A 14,787-nucleotide genomic window follows, 5' to 3' on the forward strand; every position below is an offset into this window, starting at 1 on the left:
CGCCGTCCAAGCCTTCCGGCAGTGGGCCGGGCGGTTGCGGCGCCTTTGCTCACAGTGGCCACTTGGGGTCGCACTTTATGTCTGTTTGAGCCTCTCCGCGGCGGGCTGATGCCGGGATCTGCTTAATCGTTACAAAACGTTCAAACAAAAACAGGGCCGGCTCCCCAGCAGTGGAGAGCCACTCGGAGCACCGTCCCAGGCCGGCCTCGGCCCCGAGGCTCCGGGCGCTCAGGATTCCGTGCGTGTGGCGGGGAAAAGGAATTCAGAGGCTTTGGGCTGCTTCTTTTCACGTCGCCTTCACTGTGAACACTGTGTGGTGGGGTGAACGCGGGGAGCGGCGGGGCCAGTGGAGTCGAACCTCAGGGCTCTGCCACCGCACCCGCCAGGAGGGGCTCGGCCCTCGCTTGGCCTGAGAAAGGTCCCCTGAGGTTAAGAGTTGGGTCTGAACACAACTCTCGGAGCCCCGAGCCCGCCCTCCCCAACACACAAATACGCGCAGATCTCCAGAAACAGGAACGCACGACACACACGGCCAGAAGCCGCGAGGACACACAGAGCGTCGCCCACTGGGCGGGGGCCGCTTGGGAACAAAGGGCCCAGGAGGCGTTGTCCCGGCGCTCATTCTGAGCCTCCTTGGGGGTGACACGGGATGGGGGTAGGGTGAAAAGGGAACTGAGGGAGGAGGGCGCGCGAGGAGGGGGAAAGCGGTGATTTGGCCTAGAGGTGGGGCGCGCACTCCAGGCGAGCGTGCGGGGGCCGGGACCTGCAGGGTAGGGGGGTGGGCCCAGGCTGGCCGTCCCACTCCGCTCCAGCGCTCCGACAGGCCTCCGCCGCTCCGGGGCCGCTCGGGCCGCCAGTCAGCTGACGCGGGGGGCGGGGGAGCTGTCAGGCGCGCCCCGCCCTGCGCCGCTGGGCCGCGGAGGCCGTGCAGCCATTGGCCCGCGCACCGGGCCGCCCGGGCCCCCGCACCCCAGTGACATCAAGAGGCGATAAAAGGCTGCGGCGCCGCCGGATCCAGCACAGCTGCACCGCCGAGCTGCGAGCGGCTGCGAGCGGCTGCGAGCGAGAGAGCGTAAGAGCAAGAGAGCTAGAGAGCGAGCAACGGGCACTAGCCCCACGCCTCCCCTCAGCCCCACCGCGCGCTCCGCTTGCCTCTCCACCCCGCCCGACTCTACCCGGCCTGGTCCCGGCGCGGGCACAGCCCAGAGCTCTGGGGCGGTGCAGGCAGCCTCGGGACTCTCCGGCGCGCCGCCGCGTCCCCAGACAAAGGCTTGGCCGGCGGCCCCGGCCCGCTGCGCCCTCGCTCCCCGCCTCCCCGGCTCGCCGCTCTTCGCCCCCGCGCTTGGCTCGGCGCGCTCCGGCCGGCCGCAAAGTTTCCCGGGCGGCAGCGGCGGCTGCGCCTCGCGTCAGCGATGGCCGCGGAGCTGAGCATGGGGCCAGAGCTGCCCACCAGCCCGCTGGCCATGGAGTATGTCAACGACTTCGACCTGCTCAAGTTCGACGTGAAGAAGGAGCCACTGGGGCGCGCGGAGCGTCCGGGCAGGCCCTGCACACGCCTGCAGCCAGCCGGCTCGGTGTCCTCCACACCGCTCAGCACTCCGTGTAGCTCCGTGCCCTCGTCGCCCAGCTTCAGCCCGACCGAACAGAAGACACACCTCGAGGATCTGTATTGGATGGCGAGCAACTACCAGCAGATGAACCCCGAGGCGCTCAACCTGACGCCTGAGGACGCGGTGGAAGCGCTCATCGGCTCGCACCCAGTGCCACAGCCGCTGCAAAGCTTCGACAGCTTTCGCGGCGCTCACCACCACCACCATCACCACCACCCTCACCCGCACCACGCGTACCCGGGCGCCGGCGTGGCCCATGACGAGCTGGGCCCGCACGCTCATCCGCACCATCACCATCATCACCAAGCGTCGCCGCCGCCGTCCAGCGCCGCTAGCCCGGCGCAACAGCTGCCCACTAGCCACCCCGGGCCCGGGCCGCACGCGACGGCCTCGGCGACGGCGGCGGGCGGCAACGGCAGCGTGGAGGACCGCTTCTCCGACGACCAGCTCGTGTCCATGTCTGTGCGCGAGCTGAACCGCCACCTGCGGGGCTTCACCAAGGACGAGGTGATCCGCCTGAAGCAGAAGCGGCGGACCCTGAAGAACCGGGGCTACGCCCAGTCTTGCAGGTATAAACGCGTCCAGCAGAAGCACCACCTGGAGAATGAGAAGACGCAGCTCATTCAGCAGGTGGAGCAGCTTAAGCAGGAGGTGTCCCGGCTGGCCCGCGAGAGAGACGCCTACAAGGTCAAGTGCGAGAAACTCGCCAACTCCGGCTTCAGGGAGGCGGGCTCCACCAGCGACAGCCCCTCCTCTCCCGAGTTCTTTCTGTGAGTCGTGGCCGGTCCTGGCCCCCGCCCTTGCCCCGGCCCGGGCTCCCTGTCCCATGTCCCTAGTCCCAGACTACCCCGGACCCTGTCCCTGCCGCGGCCCCAGCCTTGACCTGTTTGACTTGAGCGAGAGGGAGGAAGGGCGCGCGGGCCGCGGGCGACGGGCGGGCGCGCGGGCGGGCAGGGGACCTTGGCTAAGGCGAGAGTAGCGCACGCCAGCGCCGCCTCCTAGACTCGAGCAGAGCCGGAGAGAGAGACGAGAGGGTGGGAGGTCCCGGAGTAACTTCTCTCCAGGCTGGAGGGCGGCGAGGCATAGTCCCGAGAAGTCACCAAGGCCATCTGGAGACTCCTGGCTTTCTGAACTTTGCCCATTAAGCCGGGACCGCTGCTTTGCGGCCCGGAGCGTAGTCCGCGCCAGGAAGAGAGCAACGAGGAAAGGAGAGGGACTCTGGCGTCCCGGCAGGCGAGAGGCGAGGCTGAGCGAAAAGAAGGAAGGACAGACGGACCTGTCTGTCAGAGTTCGGAGAACACTGGCTCTCAGCCCTGAGACACGGGCCTCAGTTAGGACGCTCGGCGCCCAAATCTCATCAGTTTTATTGCCTGCTCGATTATATAGAAAAATACAAAAAATCTGCATTAAAAATATTAATCCTGCATGCTGGACATGTATGGTAATAATTTCTATTTTGTACCATTTTCTTGTTTAACTTTAGCATGTTGTTGATCATGGATCATACTCCCCTTGTTTCTTTGGGTGAGAAGGGATCGCAGTTTGGAAACTCCGGCGGCTGCGTGCGGGGTTTCAGTCCCAGCTATAGGCTTGTAAATACCCGCCCCGCCAAACCGCACAGAGAACGTGGCAGCAAGCTGAGGGTCTTTGTTTGGGTTTATTATTATGGTATTTTTGTTTGTAAGTTAAAAAGAAAAAAGAAAAAGTTCCGGGCATTTTGCATCAGAAAACAACTTTGTCTTGGGGCACACTTGGAAGTTGCATGTTTTCTTTCCTTCCCTTATCCCCACTCGGTCCTCTTTTTTCTCTCCCGCTTTAGTTTTCAACCTTGTTGGTGTTGAGAGAGAGAACCGAGAGGTCCCAGTACAAGGGCAGGGCAGGGCAGGGAAGCTGCCAAGCTCCGCACCCCAGAGGAGTGTACTGGACTCCAGCCTTGTCTTGTGGTCAAATTGACACCCTTAGTAAGAAAGGAAAGGAAAGGAAAACATATCCTCCCTTCTGCTTTTTATTGTAACCAGAATCACCCTGAGGTCCCTTCTGAACCCTCTGGGCCTGCGCTAATTGTAGGAGCCACAGCGCTCCTAGGGTGAGAGGCTTAGCCATCCCTGACCCTGGCAGTGCACTGGTAAGCAGACATTGCACTGAACCAACTGCCACGCTCAGAATGTACCAGAAACCCAAACATTGGCAAGTAATTTTGCAACTTTCAAGTGCGTTCTTTAGACCAATGCATTGTGTTTCTTTCCCTGCTTTTGAGATAGTAGGAAGAGTTCTTGGTGGTGTCCCCCCCCCTTCAATTCTTCAGTTGTATAGTAGTTATAGGGAAGATATGGGTGTTTTTCTTTATTATTACTTTTTTTTTCTGCAGGTCAGTAAAAGGATTTAAGTTGCACTGACAAAAATACCAAAATAAAAGTGTATTTTTAAGTTCCCATTTGAAATTGCTGGCGCTGCTGGCCGGATGCATTTTTGAGTTTGTATTAGTTGATAAATTAACAGTAATAACAAGATTGTATGAACCGCATGGTGCTTGCAGTTTTAAATATTGTGGATATTTGTCCTGCATCAGAAATGAGCTTTGGTTTTTACAGATTCAACCGTGTTGAAATCAAACCTGCCGCAACAGAAATTGTTTTTATTTCATGTAAAATAAGGGATCAATTTCAAACCCTGCTTATGATATGAAAATATTAAAACCTAGTCTATTGTAGTTTTATTCAGACTGGTTTCTGTTTTTTGGTTATTAAAATGGTTTCCTATTTTGCTTATTAAAACCATGGAAATGGTGTTTATTTAGAGGACTCTGCGTTCGCATGATTTTGACTTTCTTCTCTTGCTTCCTCAAGAGTCGCACCAACTTTGGGTTACTCTCACCCCATGGCCAATGGAATAGCAAACCAAGCCCTAGCAAATCCCTTCTTTGAGTGTCTGAGTGTGCGTGTACATGAGCCTCAAATGTGTTCTCTGCTTCCCACCCTAGGTACAGACCCTGGTCAAGAGAGCTGGATTGTGAGCTGAGAGGGCGCAGGTCCAAACAGCCTTGGAGTCCCTGGGTATGGGGCACACACCACTTTTTCAGTGCTTTCAGGCTTGGCCACCAGAACTGACTTGCTAGTCTGTCTGCTCTGAAATAGTGATTGATGGAGACCAGGAAGCCAAGAGCTGCCACCTTGATGGGGAAGCTGGGTCTTTTTGGCGCTCTGGCCCAGCTGACACGGGCCCTTGCCTTCCTGCCTGGGGTGCAAGTCTCCTTTCTCCTACCCAGGGCATCCCTCTGGGAGCAACTGGAGCTGCCCAGAGCCAGATGCCTTCTCTGAACGGGGCCTGTCTCCCTTGCCCCAAAGCTAATAGAAGCAGGTACAACCCAGCACTGGATCTTGGGGTGCAAAACCCTCCAGGCAGGACGCCCCTTTGTGTGGACTTGTGTTTTTGATGGTAGTATGCCTCAGGTGCACTGGCGCTCAGGCATGGATTCCTCAGCTCTGCAGATGGGTACTGTGTGGCTGAGTCTGAATTTCAGTGGCTTCTCGAATTGGGTGTTGGAGGGGTTTGGGTCATCACTCCAGCGCAGCAGCTTCAGCTGCAGCCTGGAGATCCCTGACTGGGAGGTGGCCCTAGAACCTTTCCTTTTCCGCACTCTTGGAAGAGCGGTGCCCACCTAGGTCACCCCCAACCCCTCCCAGCCTCCTTGGAGTCCTGTCTGTAACTCAGGGCTGGCCTCAGACACCCCTGGGACATGGAGTAGGATCTCCAACCCCTGTAGAGCTTTTGTGATCCTTTGGCAATGGCTAGTTCGGAGGGGCTCCGGTCTCCTTAGACTCATTATCTGCAGTCCAGGAGGCTTAGCCTTTAGTTCCTGGGGGTTATCTGGCTCATGGAGTTTCAGAACCCAAATGGGGAGGTATAGGAGACCCAAGAAGTGGAGCCCCAGCTGGGAATCTGAGCTGGGAGAAGGAAGAGGAGAGTGAAACTAACAGGGAATTTTGGCCTGGATCCCTGGAAGCCTGGAGGTGGTGATGGCTGAGGTCTAGAGAAGAGGAAGGGGACCTAAAAATTTAGGATACAGATAATATTAACATTCATGTACATTTATATAGTGTGTTGGTGTTGTTCAATAGGAGAGAAGCTTGGAATTCTAGCTCGAATTTAATTCCAAGGCCCAGCTGATTTCACTGGCAGAAAGATGAAAGATGTGTCTGGTGGGGAAGGCTTTGGCTGTGATCTGGGAGGAGGAGGCAGCTGAGCCTGGCTCTGTGGTACCTTTGCCCCCACGTGCATGAATGAAGGAGCAAGGGGCTTTGATGAGTTGGGTAACTGCATACACACATGCTCCTGTACAGAACGTTTTCACATGTACACATGTATCCTCTTTGTGGTGAAAGAGGCTTCGCTCAGGTAGGGTGCCAGAGGAAATCCCACTGCATGGCTCCAGAGACCAAAAAGATCACCAACTCCTGGCTGGTGGAGACCCTAAATCCGGTGGCCTGACTCCCTTTGGAATCGTCCCAAGCGGACTGGCATTCTCCATCCTTAGCCTCTGAGCTGGGGAGGGTTGCAAACTCCAAAGTGTTGGCTTTTCTTCCCTAGAGCATAGACGCACAGACATCGACCCAGTGACCAATACCATCAACATTGCCTCCAGAAGACAAAGTGGTTCAAGCCGGTTTGGAGTGACTAGCTGCCTCTCGGAGAATCTGACAATCCCAGAACCCAGTCTTAGTGATACACTGACACACAGATACACAGACACATCCTGCACACATTGATGCCCACATTGATACCCACATTGATGGTGCGGGGACTGACATTGAGGCACTGTCAGTCCCCGCATCAACCCTCCAAGTGAGCACTAACAGGCCCCGGGGCGCAAGCAGGCGAGAGTCAGGCGGAACCGGCAGCTCCTTGGGGGAGGCCCGGGCTTCCGGAGCCTCCAGGGCGGACTCGCACATCAGGCAAGCCCCGGCTATGTCTCTGCCTGTAGCCCGTCGTCCCAACCCGCCGTGATGCCCCAGAGCCCACAAGCCCAGGAAAAGAGAACTGAGTCCCGAGGCCCTCGGGCACGTCCCACCCTAGCGGCACCCCGCCACCGTCATCCTCTTCCTTTCCCACTGCTCCCCGCGGCTCGCGGGCTCCTTGCAATCCTTCACATCCCCGGGGGAAAATCCTCCCAGCGCCGGGAGTCTTCCAAGCCAGCACCAGTCCCACGTAGACAGGCTGGCGCCTGCACCCGGAGACGCACTCAGAGAGAGGCACGCTCAGACACCCGGACGCACGCACGGGGCACACGCAGGCCCCCGGACGAGGGTTACCCTCCGGACCGCGCCCCTGGCTGGAGCAGCTGCAGTCCAGTCCGGCGCGAATCCCGCCCCTTGCGACCCCGGATCTCTGGGGGTGTGCGGGAGGCTGTGCGGGCTGGATCCGCCGCCGCCACCTTCAGCGAGGCGGGTCTGGGAAGGCGCTCAGCCGGGTTTGCCAGGAGCCTCGGGTCCGCGTGCGCGGGGACGGGTGGGAGCCTGGGCACCATTCCCTTGCCTCCTGGCATCCTTTTTATTTCTTTGACATTCCCCATTCTTTTAGCCCTTCCTTCGTAACCTCTTTCATTTCAGAAAACTTTCTCCTTCTGTTTTGATTTCTCTTCTGCTTTTTATCTCCGCGCTGCCTGGCGGGGAAGCGCTGCCGAGCGGGGTCCCGAGGTGGCTGGAGTGTGCGGCGCGGGGAATGAGAGTCTGGAGTCCCCCGAGCCACCGCGCAGCACTAGGACCAGGGCCCGCCGCTCCGGGCTCTCGTCTTGACCGCTCCAGCTATCCCGCGTTTCCCTTCCAGGTTCCCCCTGTGGCGAGGTTCGCTGGGGATCTGCGCCCCGCTGGCGGGGGAACCGGCACCAGTCGGTTCTTGGGGAAGGGATCTCCGGGGAAGCTGAGCCTGGGCCCTGGACCCACATCCCTCTTTCAGTGAACCAGACAGGCTTCCCTCAGTCCCGGGTCTCTGGGCATTTCTGTGGCAGGACAACGCCCCTGCCTGTCAGAGGGCACTGGACTCCTACCCACTGCTTCAGCCTGTACCCGCCCAGAGGCCTCTTGGACCCATACTGCAGTGGGAGCTGCCAGGAACCACGCCAGATCCACCAGGCTGATCACTTGGCTTTCTCTGTGACCTGGAGTTGCACCTTCTGCCACACCAGGCAAACCCCCTACTCTCTTGCTCTCCCATCCCCACTCCCCAAGCTCTTCCTCTAAGGGCTTCTGGATACAGTGGGTTTAGAGTTTCTGGTCATTCCCTTGCAGCCTTTCAGGTGCAAAATCTGCACTCCAGGCCCTTCTGTTTTCAGAAAGGGAAACTCTGAACTGGCTTCTTGCGTAACCCTTCCCTCTGCAGCCTGCAGTCTGCTGGCCTGGCCTCTCATCCCAGAGATAGTTGTGTTTGGATTTGTTATGTAAGGAAGGGAAGATTAGAGGTTTGCTCTGCTCTTCCTCCCCCCAACAAAATAAAAGTCCTCAAATGGCACATCCAGTAGGCAGCACGGTTTCCAGTAGCCCTCCTAAAAGAAATCAATCTGGTTGGTAGAGCTGCTCTGTGCTGTTGCCCAGCCCAGTACACTCAGAAGACAATCCAGCTGCAGTGAAGGGACAGTTCTGCGTCCAGGGAGTACCTGGTCCGTGGAAGTAGCCCTTACTGAGCTTCCCAGGCTGGGCTTTCCCGGCCTAGAAGCCTAGCCTTATTTTGGCGAAGACAGCAGCTACTACTGCTGAAATTTTATTCTTTCTATAGTTCCTGCCTCTTGGAGCATGTGTCCAGACCATGGAGAGCACCTCTTCCAACTGGGGAGCACATTCTCCGTATATTCTCTGCATCCTGTATGCCTCCTTCATTTCTGAACACCTTTACCACATTCTATCAATTTTCTATGCCTCACACTTACTCTTCTTAATGTCTTTCTCCATTGTCTTACACATATTATCCTAAAAGATGCATACTAAAAGATTCATCTTATATTATCCTTTTAGGATAATAAAAGATGCATTATATACATTATCCCAGAATGCCTCCTAAAAGATGCATTAAGATAAGAAAATCAGAGCTCAGTGTTTTCACTTGGAAGAAATAAAACACATGAAATAAGTTACTACTTCAATGTGGAAAATCACCTATATTAATGATTCGTTATGAAGCCAAACTCAGTTTTAGCTGCCTCTCTGCATTCTTTGCATGTGAAGTTACTTTCATGAAAAGTGCCAGCCACTCATTGCACATTCTTTCATATTTGTATCAAAAAGGGATGTTGTCTTTGGGCTGGAGGGACAGCTTTGGAGGCAGTGGGAGGAGCCCTGGTACTTTCTGGAAGAAGCCAGTTTCAGCATAAGAAGGGAGATGAAATCCACAAGTCCAATATTTATATTGTTGTGTTTTCTTTTTTGGAGATCTGTATATCTTACCTAGGCTTGGACTCCTTCCAGTAAATGGACAGCAGGGTGGGAGACTACAAGGTGCCCATTTCAGAGCTTTGGAGCATGAGGCAGGCATTGATCATAGCCCAGGACTCCATCGGATTCAGGAGCCACAGCTGCCCTTAGCTCACTCTTCGTGTCCCTTTGTTTCTTCTCTGGATCTGGCACCTTCACTTCCCTGCTTCTGCTGGTGTTACAGGTACCTGAGCCTTACTCTAGAGAGATCCTGGACCTGGACTGGCCTGGGGGCTCACTTCTGCCTGTCCTGAGTGGACAGAGAAGGGATGTGCTTCCCACTGCAGGGCTTGACACCCATCCTCCTTTGTGTTCTGGGAGCCGGAGCATGGCACAAATGTCCCTTTCCATGGACAATGGGCAGGAAGGTCACAAAGCAGAAGTGTAACCAAACTGTGAGATTAGTTCCATTATTACATTTCACTTAACTCTGTGAAGCATGGGTTACTATTATCTGCAGGTCAGAGATGAGTAAAGCCCAGAGTGGTTACTATTTGCTCAGTGTCATCCTGTGGAGGAGCTAGAACTTGAGTCCCCACCTATCTGGTGCTGAAATTTGTATTTTTGTCACCAAACTTCATAAGTCCACTATGCCTTATCTGAAACACTCGGGGGGAAGTATGGAGGAGTGGGACATAGTCTTCTTTGATGACAGTTTCCTCTCTAAATCCCTCTGCAGAGGGTAGTTACATTTACAAGGGTGTGCTTCGTGTTCTCCAGCCATAAGATGCTCTCTTTGCATCCCCAGGCAAAGAGATGGGCGATGGGAAGTTGGAGATGCACAAGTACAAACATGATGACAAGGGTGTCAGAGAGAAACTGCAGCTCTGTTGCTCATGTCAATCTCTGGCAGAGGAATATGGTGGTGGGAAGTGTGTGTGTGTGTGTGTGTGTGTGTGTGTCTGTGTGTGGTGGAGGAGGACACTTTGGTCATCATTGTCTTGGGACATTGTTACTGTTTGCAATTAATGAATAGTTCTTTCACCTTTCATCTGTTCTCAATTGAACTTACCAGTAAATATATCATAATTACCAGAGCAAGTGTTTATAGAAGCAGCAGCCTCTAGGTGAGGCAATTTTTATGGAATCACCCATAGTTTAATGTAAGCCATTTCTGGGATAATGTCGAAGCTCTAGACCTGCACATAGATATGCATATGTTCTTAGAGCAGGTGCATGAATAAACATGCATGTGTATACCCTCATGCTTACACATATAGAGGCAGGCCTGCATACACATTGAAGCACAGAATCCACAAGTGCTCATTTGCTAGATACAAACTCTCATATTCATGTGCCCACATACATGCACACAAACATATACACATACACTGTACATGTATTCATATGTATGTATCCATGCCTATATGCATGCATGTCCAAATACTCATGCACATGCATTTACAGTGTGGATACAATGTTCACAATTATGTGCACATAGCTGTGTGTATTTATACTCACATTGAGATACAATTGATTACACATGCTCTCCCAAAACGCGTATGAGTCCATGTACATCCTCACATGCACATACATACATGCATGTATAATTGAACACAGGTCTTCACATTCATTCACAGACAAGCACCATGTAACAAGTGAAATGTGGCACTGGTAGGGTTAATGGAGGCCCCAGACTCCCATAAATATTTATATGAAGCACTCAAGCTCTCAAAGTGGGAGACAAAACCTCTCCCCACAAGGCCTTGTAAATCATGCAGCTGCTGCGTGTTACCTGTCAGATCCAGGGCTGTGCAGTCCAGCATTTGCTCCATAAGGGCGGCCACATACGTGCTGGAGCACACGGCACTCTCCGTGCCTAGCCAGGCATCCCAGCACATGTGCCAAGGTCGGTCCCCACTCCTCGGATTCGCGAGCAGCAGAAGGAAGCATTTCAATGCTGCTGCTGCTGCTGCTGCTGCGAGCACGGGACTGAAGGAATGAAGAGGCATTATGTGAATATCTGAGACTTGGCTTCTCTAGTAAAGACAGATGCTATGCTGTTGTTATCCTGGAGGGACAGCATGTGGGGGCCTTGGTGAGAAGGTGGGTGCAAAAATGATTAAGGGTCCGAGCTGAATCCGGGTTTCGTGCAGTAGGGACTCCAGCCTCTGGAGCTGCTCTCACCCAGCAAAATTTTGGGTCCCAGAAGCCTACTGAATCACAGTTCTCCACGGTGCTATAACCGTTTGTTTAATGAATACCCTGCTTCTAGTCCTGCCACCTAAAACCATTCATTGGATCGTTGAACAAATTATTTGTCTTTCATACGTCAGGCACTGTGCTAGGTGCTGGCAATGTAACAATGAACCAAAACAGAAATAATGGAGTTTACAATGTATTAGGAGAGAGAGACATCAGTAAGATATTGTACTAATGAGCATACAATTTCTTCCTCCTTCTCCTCCTCTTCCTTCTCCTCCTTCAATGGAGTCTCACTCTGTCATCCAGGCTGGAGTGCAGTGACCATAGTTCACTGTAGCCTCAAGCTCCTGAACTTAAGTGATCCTCCCACTTCAGCCTCCTGAGTAGCTGGGACTTCAGATACAAGCCATCAAGCACTGCCAATTAGTGTACAATTTCACAAAGAGATAACTGATACAAAGGAAAGCCACCTGGCTCTCTGAGAGCATGCATAGGACAGTGGAGCTGATGTACAGGAGGAGTGGTCAGAAAAGCCTTCCTGGAGGAAATGATGTTTGAGCTGTTAAAGTCTGAATAAAAGTTAACCAAGTCAAAAAAGGAGGGAAAGAACACTCAAGGTCAGTGTCATCTGATAGAACTTTCTGTGATGAGAGAAATTTTCTTATCTGTGCTACCCAATAAGGTAGCCACTAGCCACAAGTGGCTATTAAACCCTTGAAACATGGCTCATGCAGCTGAGAATCTGAATTTTAAATTTCATTTAGTTTTAATTACATTTAAAATAAGTGATCAGAATCAGAATCTCTGTCTCTTTCTGATTTTCTCTCCCCCTACTTTCTTGCCTTGCTCACTCTGTTCCAGCCACACTGGCCACCTTACTGTTTCTGGAAGAGGCTGGTTATGGCCCTTGCTTAGGGAATTTGCTGAAGCTCTTCCCTCTGCCTGAACCACTCTTCCCCCAGATAAACCTGTAGTGAACTTACTCACCTCCTTCAAGTTCTTGCTGAAATCTCACCTCCTTCATGAGGCTTATTTTGACTACCCCATTAAATTTGGGAACCTGCCCCCTTCCCCCTCCCTGGGCACCGCTGACCTGCCTTATTTTTCTTTAATATTTCTTTTCTTGTTTTTACTTTATTTCTTTTCTTATAGCACTAATCACTTTAGAATTTACCAGATTATTATTCACTTCTTGCTTATTTCCTGCTTTTGCCTGCCAGCATATAAGCTCTGTGAGATCAGTGTCTGGTGACTGTTTTGTTTACTGATGTTCCTAAGAACGATGAATGATGCCTGGCACTTAGTAGGACCATAACAACTCAATAATTGGTTGAATGATCATGTGTTGTGTAAAATGTGCTTAAAAAGGAAAGGGGTAATATCTGTGAAAGCATGAGTTTGAGGTCTTGGCTCACCCTATCAATCAATCATTAATCTATCTGTCAATCATATCTATCAATCATCCATCTGTCAATTATTATCTACCTATTATCTATCTGTCATTCATATCTATCATCTATTAATCATCTCTCTGTCAATCATATCTATCAATCATCTGTCAATCATTATCTACTTATATCTGTCATTCATATCTATTATCTGTCAATCATATCTATTTATCTATCTGTTATAATCTGTCTATCTCTGTGTTTTTTGGTACTCTAAAAAATACACACTGCTAAAAATTTTTTTAAAGCTTATTTGTATGTCAACCTCCAAAATCTTGTATACCATCAGTGGTGCACCTGGGGACACACTGTGGTGTCTGTGGAGAGAAAGAAGAAGTTGACATCTGATATGAGAGGTAGGTTGGGGAGCGCTGGGGTGGTATTGCAGGGGAGGCGGAAAGGGAAAGGGAGGGGGCAAAGTAGAGCTCAATCTTGTTTTCTCCTAGATCCTGGTGGGTTTTTGGGAGAAAAAGGTGAGGGAAGGAGCAATCAGAGAAGGGGTTTGGGATTCTGAAGGCAAAGAGCTAACCAACATCCCACCTGCTTTCCAACCACCCCTCCTACTTCTCCTACTCCTAGCTCTAATCTCATGCAAAATAAAAAATCCCCCCAAAACAAAAAACCAACAAACTCCAAAACAAACCACTCCTCCTCCCTATTGCTTTCTGAGCTGAGAAGAAAGCCTCTTAAATACTTTTGTCCCCTTGACAAGTTATTTTTAAAAGGAAATAATGTCTCTAAATCCAACATTTATGGTGATATTTTTTAAGAAGAAAACACTCCACAAATCAGTAGCTCTCTTGTTTTAAGCAGTTGCTAGGGTTTAGAGAGTGGCTGCTTGGTAAACACACTTTGTAAACACCCAGAAAAGATTGTATTCAGTGTCCTCAAGTCAAAATCAGCCTTCCCAAGCTCCTACTTTCTGTTTCATTGACACGGGAAGAGGCTCTCTAAAAGCAGAACCCAGATGAAGGGTGGCTGTCAGGCTTCTAGGACGACATTTCTCTGGGTAATCAGGGCTGGGAGCCCAAACATATCTGGGAGCAGCCATGTCCCCCTAATCCCCTGGTATTCCTCTAAAGACCTTTGACTCTTTACCTTGCCCTGGAAGGGATCAGGTATAAATGTCACTAGGTCCATTTCACAGCGAGGTAAATACAGTCAGGGGAATCTGTCTTCAAGCAGAGCTGGGAGAGATTGTGTCTCCAGGTTCCTGCTAATACCACCAGGCCAAATAACCTCCTTGAGTCCTTGTTTCAGTTTTTGAGAAACAAGCTGATTTCTTGGGGACAAATCTGTTTTTGTATCCCCTCCTAGAAGCACCTTCCTGTCCATTTCCATCACCACATCTTAGTTTGGAGTATCCCCCCACTTCCTTCTTGGTCAATCCCAGAGTCTTAGAACTCACCTCCAGTCCCCACCCTATTCCTCTGAGACTACCAGGGTCCTCTTTCAAACACGGATCATGTCACTGCCTTGTTTGCAAAATCAACAAGTCATTGGTCTTTGCCCCAGAAAAGAGCAATGCTTCAAAATTCAGTTCTGTTTATTGCCTGAGAGTCAGATTCCCCAACTCTTATTTACTTAGCTGTGAAATGGACCTAGTGACATTTATATCAGATTCCTTCCAGTTTGAGGTAAAGAGCCAAAGGTCTTTAGAGGACTACAAGGGGATAAGGGGGATGTGGCTGCTCCCAGATGTGTTTGGTTTCCCAGCCCTGATTGCCCAGGGAAAATGTCCTCCTGGAAGCCTGACAGCCACCCTTCATCAGGGTTCTGCTTTTAGAGAGCCTCTTCCTGTGTCAATGAAACAAAAACAGAATTATAGCTTTGGCAGTCCAAGATGCTGAGGTCAGACTGTCAGGTGATTTGGGGAAGACTGAAGGGCAGAAGCTGGGTGCAAGAGTTTGCCCCGGCCCTCATATAATCTTCTGAAGGGGATCCATACTTGCCTGGCTGTTAGCCTGTCCAGCCTCTTTCTTCTTCAAGGTCAACAGAGAGTGACCTTGGGTTTTATGTTTTTTGTATAATGGGAAAGTTACGTATCATTTAGATTGTAGATACCATATGTCTCAAAGATCTTTCTTTTTCTCAAGGTCTCTGAAAAGGACGGCTCTCTTGTGT

General features: G+C 51.8%; 1 protein-coding gene across 1 annotated transcript; it reads left to right on the plus strand.

The window, feature by feature from the left end:
* The first annotated feature begins 1,021 nt into the window (after positions 1-1,021).
* Positions 1,022-4,384, plus strand: MAFB (MAF bZIP transcription factor B). Its single transcript, XM_003253579.3, has one exon. It carries the CDS (start codon positions 1,413-1,415, stop codon positions 2,382-2,384), a length of 972 nt encoding a protein of 323 aa, XP_003253627.1. The 5' UTR covers positions 1,022-1,412; the 3' UTR covers positions 2,385-4,384.
* Positions 4,385-14,787: the final 10,403 nt, after the last annotated feature.

Source organism: Nomascus leucogenys, chromosome 13, assembly GCF_006542625.1.
Source record: "Nomascus leucogenys isolate Asia chromosome 13, Asia_NLE_v1, whole genome shotgun sequence".
Lineage (NCBI taxonomy): Eukaryota > Metazoa > Chordata > Mammalia > Primates > Hylobatidae > Nomascus > Nomascus leucogenys.

Bases quoted from the DNA above. Each gene is read 5' to 3' on its own strand.
- MAFB (XM_003253579.3), top strand. From the start codon at position 1,413: ATGGCCGCGGAGCTGAGCATGGGGCCAGAGCTGCCCACCAGCCCGCTG.